Here is a 13,610-nt window from a genome sequence, read left to right as displayed (position 1 = left end):
CAAATGTTGTTGTGCAAAGCGAAATAATAGGTGGAGTGTTGCCATGCCTACACTAACTAAAGCATGACACATGTAAATAGCATGTTAAATACAATTTTTGGAGCTGAGTCTCTCATTAATGTTAAATAGCTCTTTTGAGCTTTCACACTCAGTCCTTAATGTCTCTGCCTGTGGTTGTATCTGCAGTCATTTGTCACAGGGGTTGATGAGTGTGCTTAATTGTCTAAATGGGTTTATGATGATATTTGTTTGAAGAATCTTACAGATTTATTTAATTAGTGGAAACAAAAAGCTGCTGTCAAATATTTCATATCCTCTAGCTTCACAAATTCACAAAAGTCCTTCATTCTGTGGCTGATTTCTGTAGTATTTACTAAATGAATTATTGTACTCCAGTGGTCCGGAGCTTGGTCACCCAGTGGGTAATTTGCAGTTTGGACAGTAGAGTATGAAAGCTGAATAAATAACAGACACACAAACAGCCCACAGAGGCATCAGTGAGGATCAACATGCCAGTAGCACACACGAAGCAAGCAGCAGTAGGAGGGAGGGGAGACGGCCATGTCAGCTGCTGTCAGGAGGAAGAGAGAGGTTTATGTGGCTGATGACCCCCGGGACAGACGTCTCTCTCTCCTGCAGTCATATAAGCTGTATGGCAAGCAACTGAGTTGTTCACCGAGAAGATAATCACTTTGTTTACTTCTTTACTGCTCTGACAGAGAAAGTGGAGCCTCCAAACATAGTGGTTGGTGATTCTACAGTAAATATTGACTAAACCTTACAGGCACTACCTGTGGACAGAGCCGCGGTTGAAGGAGGTTATTACATTTGCACTAATGGAGAAGTGTGAGGTGGAGAGGATTTCTGCACTCATTCATAAAGGAATTGAGCTTCCTCAGAACAAACTGTCCGATGTTGTTTTATCAGCTCGGTGTCCCTTTACACCTGTGTTTCTTCTCAAAGGGTCCTAACATTAATATCAGTTTCCACTCTTCTTTTTACATTAGTGACACAGATGTGGGCTGTCAGATGTGAGATGAAAGCTTTCCTTTTAACACAGCTGTGCCAAAAGGGCCGAACAATTATACCAGCGTCACAGAAAATCAGATTATTACACCTGTTCTGATCTGCTTCTGTGGGCCATCAAATTCTGAATAAAACAGACAATCCAGCTGCCCTTTATTGATCACTAAGTACTAAGTTATCAATACGTGGCAACAGAACATTATTCAACTAAACTTTCTGTGACTGGACTAAATGTCATCCTGTGATCAGGAAAGCTAATCCCTCGAATTCTTTCTTTTTTGTCTTTTAACGTCTCCTCTACTTCCTTTGCTCGGATGGCTTTGACATGGAAACCTGGAGGTCCAGTCTAAGGCGACAGTTACAATTTTGTCTCTCATCCACACATTCACACTCAGGTTAGTATGCAAGACACTGACTAACCATCAGGGGCAATCAGGAGTTCGGTGTCTTGCTGCGGGACACATCGACATATTAACTGGAGGCGCCGGAAATCGAGCCGATTAATTACTGAGCGACTCGCTCGACTTGCACAGCCACAAGCCACCGGCTCAAGATGTCTGGAGAGTCTGTGGTTGTAATAAAGCCAGCAGCAACCTGAAATTAAAGCTAAACTTGAAGATTAAGTGTACAGTTAACTTTGTTCCACTCTCCTTTCACAAAGCGTATAAAAATAAAGTGGTGAATTATATTAAAAAACCGTCTGATTCATAGCTCTACTTGTGATAAGCAATACTGAAGTCTGATTGTACACCCGGGCAGCAGCAGAGTCAGTGGATATTAGCCACTATTTGCAGCTTGAGTGGCAGTCCATGCCCGCAAATCTCATGAGACGGTCCAGAAATGAACAAACAGAGTAGATCTTGTGAACACAGTGACTAATTTCATTACATGTGTGGCATGTACTTCTGAGAGAACAACCAGTCTCACACCACTTGACAACTATTAGACCACTGATCATGTCCCTGCATACTACTATGTTACTTGAATATGTTAGCTTTAAAGCTGAGGAGATGTATGTTCAATGTGAATGTCCTAATGAGCTGAAACACTGACTACAGTATTTGGTATCTTTGGAAGCTTTGGGATCTAGGTAATTAGTCTCTGTGCAATTAAGTATAATATTGATTAGACTGGGTAGAACTTGCACTTGAGGCCAGTTGTGCCCACTTATTTCTTCAATTTTTGAATGATTAGAATAAGATGTAATTGTGAGCTGTGACTTTGTCGGGTTAATGTTGTATTCTTGATTATCACAGTAAATAATGCCAAAAAATGCCAATAACTCTGCTGCAGGACTTTGTTACTTCACTATTTTATGTTGGGCCACGTACTTATTATTTCGAAACTCAGTTCTTTGAAAACTAGACACATCAGCTCCCGGTGAAGTAATTACTGAATCAGTGGTATTTATCAACAACCATATTAACCCCCTGCAGATATATTTTGGCCATTTTGAGTCCATGCACCAGGCTTCATGTCAACGATATGGCTACATTATTCCAAACAGCTTGAAGCAAGCTTTGTCCCCTCGCTCAAAGAATACTCCATCTTTCCTACTCTAATCCAGGACCACAATGAGGTATTACAAGATAAATCTGAGGCATTGGCAGATGAGCATAATATCCCATATCATGTCTAAACTAATCCATGTTTGATCAGGTGCAAATTTAGATTCATGTCTGTTTAAATATGCTTGCAATCAAAGCATTAGGTTCATCCATATCATCCATTTTTAAGCAGCTTATGTTTTTCTTTTGTTTGTTTTTTTTTTAGCAAATTTTCTTGGTTTAATTGTTCATTTCTGGAAATGGCTGAAGATGCTTCTGTGTGTGTGGAATTCAACGACAAAGTACACACAGAGAAAAGACAAACTTTAGCTAAGACGTGGCATACGCATAGCCATGTGCTCTCTCTATAGAAACAAGAGCAAACAAGGGGACAAGATGTACAGCCGTTCCCCATACACTGATATCTGTGCTTAGTTGAGAAAAAAATACCCATTAAGTCGACTTAATGATCACACAATGCAGCTCCTATGAATGTGTAGCTGTTGCTGTATTGAACAAGAGTGCACTCAACAGAATGCAAGAACAAATAATCTCCCATGGTACTGTCAGTCAGCATTGTACTAGTGATGACTGCAACACCTAATAGTAGAGAACATGAAGAGAGCACTGGGTTCAGGGTCATGTTTACTACAATATATCTCTTTTTCATTGGAGAATCAATGTTTTTGTCATTTGATAGACTCATTGGAAAACTGAACACTCGGCTTGATACTTGTGCTACAGGAAAAGTCAATGCGGTCTCCTAAATCAATAGGTTCCTTTCTCTTTGGTGTGTGAACACACACACACACACACACACACACACACACACACACACACACACACAGTTTCATGCCAGTGTGGTGGATACATTTCAACATGTTGCTATGAGATATTTGGGCTTGATGCTTGCAATAGAGGAAAGGTTGTAGGGTCAACAAATCAGTGCCCTTAGGTTTGTGAATGTGCATACAAATTGATGCCGTACCAGCTATTTGTAAAACACTGATGCTAACAGTGTTACTACATAAAACAGTAGACAATAAAACAGTGTAATAAGCTGCTTGGATAGAGGGTTGGGGGTTTTTTTATTGTACAGGATGACAGTCTCCAAAAGTGGGTTTTATGAGAGACTTGTCAAATAAAAAAAACAAAATAAAATAAAATAAAAAAAACAGTATATAAGAATTGTTAGACCAGAGGTTTTCAAAGTGGGAGGCAGGCTTCACCGGGGGGGACTCCAAAGAGTTTCAGGGTGGCTCAGTGAATGGAAGGGAAATAATACTAGTCATTGATTAGTTATTATTAGTTATCAAAAGGAGACCACAACACGAAAACAACAAACCTGTTATCCTTGCTGTTAGCTCTCTGAACTACCCACATACGTTAGCTCTATAAACTGACTCTGCAAACCAGCAGGAAGAACAACAAAATATCCCCCCTAACTCCTCTGCCAATCACAGGCCAATCCCTGTCATAAGAACCTGAAACAACTGACAGGCTTAATTATTCATCATGGCAATCTTGACACTGAACAGTCTACAACTAGCTTTATGCAAGTATGGGTAGTTTATAGAGGGCCATTTTGGCTAATAGGCTAACATAACTTGTAAACTAGTGTTGAACTACTCACAGCACTGCAGACATGAAAGAAAATCAAGCATTTCAAAGACATAATTATCTGTGCTATTACTAAGCTATGGGTTTGTCATACGTAAGATGTGTCATCAGTAGCTTTGTAGTAATTGTCAAAACAAGCATTGTACTGTCTTAGTGGCTCTGCTTTCACTCAAATCTTCCCTCCAAATGTCGTATCCTTCACTACTCACAGACCCTATCCTTTGTCACCTCCGATTTTATGGTACAAATTGGTCATTCATTTTGAAGAAGAAAAACAAGAACTCTGGCCACTTGCAGCTTTTCTTGGATGAACTGCGTTGTTATGGTGACTATAGCACCCACCGGCTTCCCACTCTCTCTAACACACACACACACACACACCCTCTAATACACCCCAAGAGATGAACACAACATGTGATCATGAAAATGAACAAAAAAATCAAGGCAGGGCTGGAACATTGCAAGATTCAACTGTGGCTCACATTTAATGCCTGATAAAATTAATCTGAAATATTAATTACTTTACATACCTCAAAGGATTAAGAATGGGCAAGTATTTTCTACCCACAAAATTTCTGTCAGAGAATTACCGTTATAGAACTGGGTACGCTACACATGCATTTTTTACAATCCAATTTAATGTGTTAACTGAACTTAATAGAGAGGACCTGACTTGGAAATAAATTCCAGCATTATCTGGCGTGTCTTGGGATGACAAGAGTAGAGTCAACATGGACTAATTTGATGCAAGCAGCTCTGTGCACAAATCCCCACGAGGCCGGCGTGATAAGGGCGGATAGAGCCAGAAGGAGTCAGAGGTAAAGCAGTGTGAGAATACAGAAGAAAAAAAAAATGGTACCTTTTCCACTTGTAAACTGAGTATAAAGAATGATTGAACTCTAAAAGGGAGCGATTGAATAGATAATTTCAGGGAGTGTCTGTAGACTGGTTGGCTGTGTGGAGTAATGAGTGTGTACATGATCCATGGGAAGCAGTCAGGCGAGGCGCTGTTCTGGAGCCGGCGATAACGCGGCTTCCCCCAAGCTTATTAGGATTCAGCTGCATCCTGGAGTCTGGTTTAAAGATGATATACCGCAATGTGAGGAGCAGGGAGACGAAGTGTTACGTCACTATCAGACACCCGAAAGTGGATTTTTGTTGAAGTTTTGGAAATCTTAAGAAAAGGATGGAATTCAATTTAAGATTTTATTCAATGGATAAGAAGAGAAAGAGAATTTATGAAACAACTGATGAGGACAGTCCATACTGGAACAAGCTAAAGTGAATGTTGAAGCCAGTGTGGATTAGTTGGCCATATGAGTAGCATATTTAAGCCCAATAACTACAAATCTCCCATTTTGCTAATAATTCGATATGTATGTAAGGATCAACTCACAAAGCACATAGATAAATAATATTATTTGGGCGTCATGACTGATTCGATTGAGTCTGTTCCTGTCAGGGTCACGTCTATTGTTTTCCAAAAAAGAAAAGTGAAGCCAAGACGGAAGTGCCAAAAAGTGCAGTTCCTCAAATCACCACTTGAGGCAGGCTCCAAAAGCGAGTCAATCCCTATGGACTCCTATGTTAAAATACCCAACTTTACAGCAGAAATAAAAATGTTTACAGCCTGGTACAAAAAAATGGTTTTGGTCTCTGTAGCTAATTTCTTCCTTCACTACAACTGTATGGGGGGTGAATTTTTATGCAACTCGTTTGTATAAATTGTATTAAAGCTTAACGTTTTGCATAATTGAGGGAGTGCCACTTTGAGTGACAGGTGGGTGAGCGTATAGTTTGCTACAAACCGGCATGCACTGAAGTCTCGGCTGCATACACGCCCCACCGCTTTGCCTGTTTTTTGGATGAGCTGGGAATTAGGTGGAGTCAGGCACTGCCAAGATGGTGACGGTGGAGCAGCCAGCTCTGAGCTTGAAAACCGCCCCTCAGAAACCTATGGGTGACGTCACGGAGACTACATACATCTATCTATAGTCTATGTTTCTAACCCAGACTAGATGAAACAATGCCCACTTATAACAAAATCCTTGCCTTTTCTACACAAAGCGCAACATAAATTACTAAGGCAAACAGTTCTTGATATTTTTTCTATGCTTGTTCGGAAACCTTGCCGAATGCAATTTTCAGGGTTTGCTGAGTGACTCAACTCGGGCAACTGTTTACCTGCCTTTCAGTTTTTTGTCTTCTGTCCTTCAATACGTGCTCCATTCTGTCTGTAAGTATATGGTGTTGGAAATAGTTGTTTTGTTTGTTTTTCTTTGTGTTTAGTCTTTATATGACATTGACGTTTCTTCCCTGCTGTACTTTAGATATGAAATCTATCAGGACACTTTTTGAATAATTTAACAAAGCTGCTGGAAAGGAAATACATCTCAATCCGCTGACCCTCTACAAAAATGAAAGCGTTTCTTCTTTATTTATTGAAAATTGCAGAGTTAGTGCATGTGTGAGCAGGATTTCACCTAAACATCATCCCTAAATGTCCATGTTCACCCTGCCAAAATACAATAACCAAACCGATCTGATGCAAATCAGGAACTAAACAACAAAGAAACTGAGTCCTTGTTTGGCAAATGCAGCATGGAGGAAGTTTTGCATAAATTTTTCTTTGCTGGGTGAAGAAAAGGAGGAGAAGTAGGGACTCCCATCTGCGAGCTGCTTGAACAGTTGTGTAACCTTAATTGGAGCCTTTATTTGATAGGTATCAGCTTTGCTTCTCTTTCACTCCCCTGTGTTCTTCCTGTTTTCCCCTCCCTTATGTTTCACTCATATGGTACCACGCTACGGCCAAACACCCAGCTTCTGATTTCATGTTTCCCCGTGTTGCTTTTGACACCAGCCAGACTATTGTTTGCCTTCACTTCAGCTTCACCTTTGCTTGCTTGCCAAGACCCTTCCACACTCAGCTCCCTGTCGTGCCTACAAACCCCCAGCCTGAGATCCAGCATCCAGGCAGCTCTGGGTTTGTCTTCCAGTCTGGCTCAGTCCTCTGTGCTGCCGCCTGTCCTGCTCTCAAACCCCAGCATGCCTCAATTTCTACAATAAAAACTGCCTTTCTTACAACATTCAATCATCTCTGAGTCTTGAGTCCTTCAATCAAAGCTTAATGGCTTGATGGAGTGAATACACAAGTGTATACACAATCTTAATTTGCATATCTTTGCACGACATATTCAGTGTTTTGTCAGGGATGTACAGAGAAGAGCAGAAAGCTTAGCTGACATCTACTCTTGTCTTTCTGCTCGTCATATGTGAGGGTATTGTGAAACTGTGCATCAGGCATGCTGCATTATAGTATGTACTAATGCACCATAAGATCTCAATGAACCATCATAAACCCTTTTCTCTCTCTTCTCTGAAAGTGAGAGCTGTCTGTACATGTGAATATTGCTTCTGCTGTTTTGAGAAGTCTTTCACAACATCAAGCCTCCATTAGTGTTCCTACTTCAATTTCTTTTACAGAGGCTGCAGAAACATCCTCATACAATGATTTGTCATTCCCATCATGCCATATCAGCATATCAATGGAACCCAGTGGAGCCGAAACCTATAACCTGTAAGTGTCCAATTGCCAAGTTGTTCCATCTTTCATTTCAGGCTTTAGAAACCTGAAAGGTGTCCACTGATAATTGAGGGGAATTCTTTTTTGACTTTGTGACCCGTTGAAAAAACACAAGTGCAGCATCTAACTGGGAGGAAATAGCCGAGTGCTGTGCTGCACTGTGCTGGTGACATTTCCTTTCATTGTGCTAAGGTAAAAAAAACAAGTGGATGATGGGAGGATCTGATGCGACTGGGACCGAATTGAAGCTGTCAGGCTGAGGTGAAAACAGTATTGAACGGTGCATCACTGCCTCTATATATTTCTAATAGATTCTATATTTCATTCTGTTTTGTTAGCACATTCCTTTGTGCCTTCCTGAATGCTTCTCTGTATTATATCAATATTTGCAATAATATATAAAAAACATTTTCAAAACATTTAAATTCTTTCTTCGATGATCATCTACATTTCTATTTCCTTTTGGAGCTTGTATAGACTTAATAACAGATGATGCTCCTTCAGGTAGCTCTTTTAAAAATTGATTGGATTAATTCTGGTCAACAAAGGATATGTTGTGTAATTATAAAGTCGAGCATGTGTGAAATTATTTTTTAAAAAGTATATTGCGGTCTTGTTTTGTTGTACTTTTTTTTTGTACTTCATAAAATAAAAACAATCCCTGTTATTTTGCAGATTTAGCATTTACTTTAATCTATGACTCCATTAGTATTCGTTTGTCACACTGGCCCTGTTCAGATCTGGTGTTAAATTATTCACCACAATTGAAAAAACTTTTTTTTTCTCCATATTTTTTTTCCTCGCACACAAACTTCAGTTTCTCACCTGAGGGAAGAAGCTGTGCGACGTTTCTACTTTTTCCTATTCAGGTCAAGTTCATACAAAAAAAGCTATAGATCCATTTGTGCCCGTGTGACTGCATTTCTGTCAGTGATATTAGAATATATTTATTTGTATCTCTACTTTTTATATAAGTCCATTTGTTTTCATGTGTGAGGCTGCTTTCACATCTGAACAACCTTTGTGTAAAGGTTACAACCTGTACCCCAGAGGAACAATGACACACACAGGTGTTGCTGAGAAGGCTTTATGATTTATTGAAGTTACTTTGCAGCAGTGATTCACAGAGGAATGCGGTGGTAAAGCAGATACCTTCACACTTGGCAACTTTGGAATCAAATTCCAGGCGAAGCTTTTATCAGAAAATCAGACACTCATTCATGCCAGTTTCCTTGTGTATTTTATGAGCTTAGAAATGCACTTCAAGTTTAAACAGGCATGAATAAATAAGGCAATATTGAAAATAGCATTTATATACATAGAAAGACTGATTCCATCAGTGTCTGAAGTACTGATCACAGAGGATACGGTTGGTCTTTACATCACAGTGCAGCATAGTTAAGGCATGGATAAAAAGCAACGAGTTACACTACATCACAACACACACAATTAAAAATAAACTCAGTAGACTCTGCCCTGTTACACGCACATGATGAAAAATAGATCTCAGTACAGTCACATTTGCATGCTGTGAGCGACCATGTCAACAACCTACATGTGCATATTTACATAAATGTCTACACAAACCACAAAGTCACAAGAGCATTGATTGGAAATCAGCAGAGATCCTGGATTGACAGTAGCTTCATAAGGTGTGTGGAGGATCTGTTTTAGCTCTTTGCTCACAGGAAATTATGAAAAAATAAAAATGTTTGTCTGTTTCCTTACCCTGCTTCAAAAAGAAATTTGAAATGAGGGTCTACAAAAACCGCATCCCTGATCAGGTAGGGTATAAAACGCCACAGAGTCCAAAACTGGGAATGAACAATAGAAGAAAGATTGTAGGCCACTCTGAATGGCTCATTCATCTTTAGGTGCAAATAAAGAAAATCTAAACCAGAAATGCTTAATAAGTGCCATCTGTTGTGCCTGAGAAATACACTGACTGACATTTTCCTGTTCTTCCCATTTTAAAGTCTTCCTCTAAATCATCTTATTTAATTCTTTTGCACATATAGAACCATATACCCCCATAATGTAAACATTCAGCTTCTGTGTGATTACTCCTTTTCACCCAGTGAATGCTTTTAACTGTAAGACCGTGCGTCATGGACGACATCAGAAAACAGCCTGTTTACTACACTGAGTGGGTTTGACATACAAAAAACAGCAGAGAAGCAATTAAGAGAACTATGGCATTTTTTTGTTTTTGCTCGTTACTCTTACTCTTTAATGTTTTCCAGATGAAATCTAGTTTAGTCTTTGTGCTATTATACTTTTAGAATAGCTTGCAAAATGATATGCAACACATCTTCTCTACAAAACACCCAATGAAATGAGCTTCTTCCCCTTGTATTAGATTTCTGAACGTCTACTTTATTAAAATGGCACCATGATAAAAAGGTAAAACTACGCTTTACTCGAGCTTCATTTGTTCCCTCATGATTGGCTCAATATACATGAGGGAAACAAGTGAGGTGTAATGGCGTTCACCTCATAAGTATATATCACATAAAAACATTCTTACATTCATTGTAGCGCAGAACAAAAGGACAAAGCACTTTATTAGTGACACCTTTGCACAGTCAGCCAATCATGTGGCGGCAGTGCAGTGTGTAACATCCTGCAGCTACAGGTGAGGAGCGTCAGTTAATCAAACAATCAAACGTCAGAATCAAGAAAAAAAAGTCATGTCAGTAACTTTATATTGTTGGTGTCAGACAGACTCAAACTGCTGATCTCCTGGGATTTTCACACACAACAGTCTCTAGAGTTTTTACTCAGAATGGAGCCAACAACGAAATAATATCCAGTGAGGAGAATGACCAGGCAGACTGGAGCACACAGAAAGGCTATGGTAACTCAGATAACCACTCTTCACAACTGCGGTGAGCAGAAAAGCATCTCAGAATGCACAACACATCAAACATTGAGGTGGATGGTCTACAACAGCAGCAGATCACGCCAGGTTCTACTCCTGCGACCAAGAACAGAAACCTGAGTCTCACCAAAGCTGGTCTGATGAATCTGGATTTCTGCTGATGGTAGGGTCAGAATCTGGCATCAACAGCATAAATCATGGACCCAACCTGCCTTGTGTCAACAGTTGAGGCTGGTGCTGGTGTAATGGTGTGGGGAGTGTTTCCTTGGCCAACTTTCGGCCCGTTAATATCAATCAATCATTGTTTGAATGCCACAGCCTATCTGAGAATTGTTGCTGACTGCATGCTTCCCTTTATGCCCACAGTTTACCATCTTTTAAAGTCGTCTTAAACTGGTTTCACGAACATGACATTGAGTTCACTGAACTTCAGTGGCTTCCCCGGTCACGACATCTGAATCCAATAGAACCTTTGGGATGTGGTAGACCGGGAGATGTGATGCAGTCATTTCAACATGGAGCAGAATTTCAAAAGAGGAATCCATGCCATGCTGTTTGAGAGCAAAGGGAGGCCCTACCCAGTATTAGTATGGTGTTCCTAATAAAGTGCTTGGTGAGAGTATGTCAGGGATAAATGTATCTTTGCTTGCAGTGTGCAAAATACTTTTGTGGTTTCTGAGGAGGATTACACTCTCAAACATGGAGGTAGTCTGTCACATATTATGTTAATCTCTCTGTTACATATTCGGTATGCCAGTGCAGAGTACATGCACTGTGACATTTAGGTTCTATATTGAAGAAAAAAAAAAAACAGATAGGTTTTAGATTGCAAAAGATAAAGTGAGAAAGATTAAGGATTTGTAAATGAACCACAGTTTGAGCATGTGTATTGGTTTATATACATGCTGGTCACATTTACTTCAAATTGCACTTTAGAGCAGCGTTTACTACAAAACAAGATAGCATTTGTCTACAGAGCAATAATCTATGTTACAGGGTGTTTGTAAACCTACCTCTTCAGCAACCTGTCTCATGCCGCCAGAGGCGAGCGCCCTAAGCATCAATCATTTACAGCTGACTGTAAGAGCTCTGGGCACAACAGAGTCCCATCGGTCCACAGTGATTACAGCTCAAACCCTCCTTGTTTGCCAGCTCTCGTTTGAATTTCAGATTGTGGCTGTCAAGGTCGTAGCTCTGCTGACATTTCACAGGCAGCTCACACACACAAGAAAGCATGAGAGCAGCAGAAGATCTCTTTGAAGGTTTTCCGCATCTCTTGGCTGCGAAAGGCGTAGATGATGGGGTCAATGACGGAGTTGCACATGATGAGGATGAGGTACATGTTGAAGTGAGACATGAAACAGGTGCAGTAGGGGTTCCTGGGGCAGGTGATCATGAGAATGAGGTGGAGGAAAAAGGGCGCCCAGCACACCACGAACACCCCGAGGAGGATGGTGAGGGTGATGGCTCCCTTCATGTTGGCTCGCTGCTGGATGGGCGCGTTGCCCGGCAGCGCCGCGATCCGCTTCATGTGCAAGCGTGCCAGCAGGAACATGTGGACGTACAGCGACACCATGAGCACCAGCATGGTGAAGAACATGGTAATGAGGCAGATGAGCACCGTGGTGCTCTCTGAGTAGATGATGAATAGGATGCCGGACACTGTGCAGCACGTCCAGATGCTGCTGATGACCAACATTGCTCTTCGCAGGGTGACAATGTTGTGGTATCGCAGGGCGTAGAAGATGGTGATGTAGCGGTCGACTGCGATGGCCAGCAAGCTGCAGATAGATGCCAACAGAGAGCTACAGATCATAGAGTCAAACACATTGTCCATGCTTTTAATCAACCTGGCGGGGATGGTCAGGTTGCCTCCATTGATGAGCTCTATGACAATAGTCTCAGACGCATTGGAGACACTGACAAGCATGTCAGCAACTGCAAGGCTACAGATGAAGAAGTACATAGGCGAGTGAAGGTTCTTGTTCTTGACTATCGCAGCAACAACCAGGATGTTCTCCAGCAGGCTGATGATGCCCAGAGTGAGGAAAACCTCTGTGGAAATCAGCAGCTGTTCGTAGCATCCTGCAGATGACTCGTTGTCCTCGGCTGATAAGTCTTTGTCAAAAGGCAAATTGGCCGATGTTTGGCTCCTGTTGTGGTAGCCCGTTATCAGTCCGTGATGTTCTGTGGTGTTCATGTCCCCGTTTTAGTTCCCTGTCTTTGTGAGTTAAGTCTTCTTTTTTTCCCCGTTGTTATTCGTCCATCTACTGTCTTAGCATGTGTGGCTTTCAGTCATGGTGCCCTCAAATGGGAATGAAAGAATCTTTGCCTGCGTTCCGTATCCCCTTTAGGTTCAACAAGAGAAGCAATTTTCTTCAAACATCTGTAACCCTCAGCCAAAGACAATCCGTGCCGCTCTCCTCTCTCTCTCTCTCTCTCAAAGAGTGTGTAGTAAGAACTTAAGAGTAAATGTTCCCGAAAAAAGATGTGAGAGAGATAAACGGAAGGAGTGAAGCAGAAAAGTGCGTGTAAGAAGGAGCATGTGTGAGACTAATTACCAGTGAGCGGGAACAGAGAGGCGGAGTGAGCCGAGCGCAGCAGCTCTCTGTGCGAGTGCAGGCAGATCATCACTTTGCAAGCTACTGTGGTCTTTCCTCTCTCTCTCTCTCTGTGTCTCGCTTCTATTACACCAGGCACACACACACACACAGACATATACACACACACACACACACACACACACACACACACACACACACACACACACGACCACACTCCCCTGTAGCCGTTCTATCGTCTGACTGATGAGGTCAGAGGAGGAGCAAAGTTTAGCTTGACGCACATGACTGAACTGGTTTTAAAATGAATGGATTTAAGAAACCTGGTGCAATGAATGACAATTCATTAACATGTGTTTACCTCTCACTTAAATTTAAATCATTAAATGGAT

At 41.1% G+C, this 13,610-nt stretch overlaps 1 protein-coding gene across 1 annotated transcript; it reads right to left on the bottom strand.

Annotated features, from left to right (window-relative positions):
• Positions 1–8,857: 8,857 nt before the first annotated feature.
• mc4r (melanocortin 4 receptor) lies at positions 8,858–13,371 on the bottom strand. Its single transcript, XM_056363785.1, has one exon. The coding sequence runs from the start codon at positions 12,855–12,857 to the stop codon at positions 11,874–11,876; it is 984 nt and encodes a 327-aa protein (XP_056219760.1). The 5' UTR covers positions 12,858–13,371; the 3' UTR covers positions 8,858–11,873.
• Positions 13,372–13,610: the final 239 nt, after the last annotated feature.

Source organism: Seriola aureovittata, chromosome 20, assembly GCF_021018895.1.
Source record: "Seriola aureovittata isolate HTS-2021-v1 ecotype China chromosome 20, ASM2101889v1, whole genome shotgun sequence".
NCBI classification, from domain to species: Eukaryota; Metazoa; Chordata; class Actinopteri; order Carangiformes; family Carangidae; genus Seriola; species Seriola aureovittata.
This window is presented reverse-complemented; position numbering and strand designations above follow the sequence as displayed.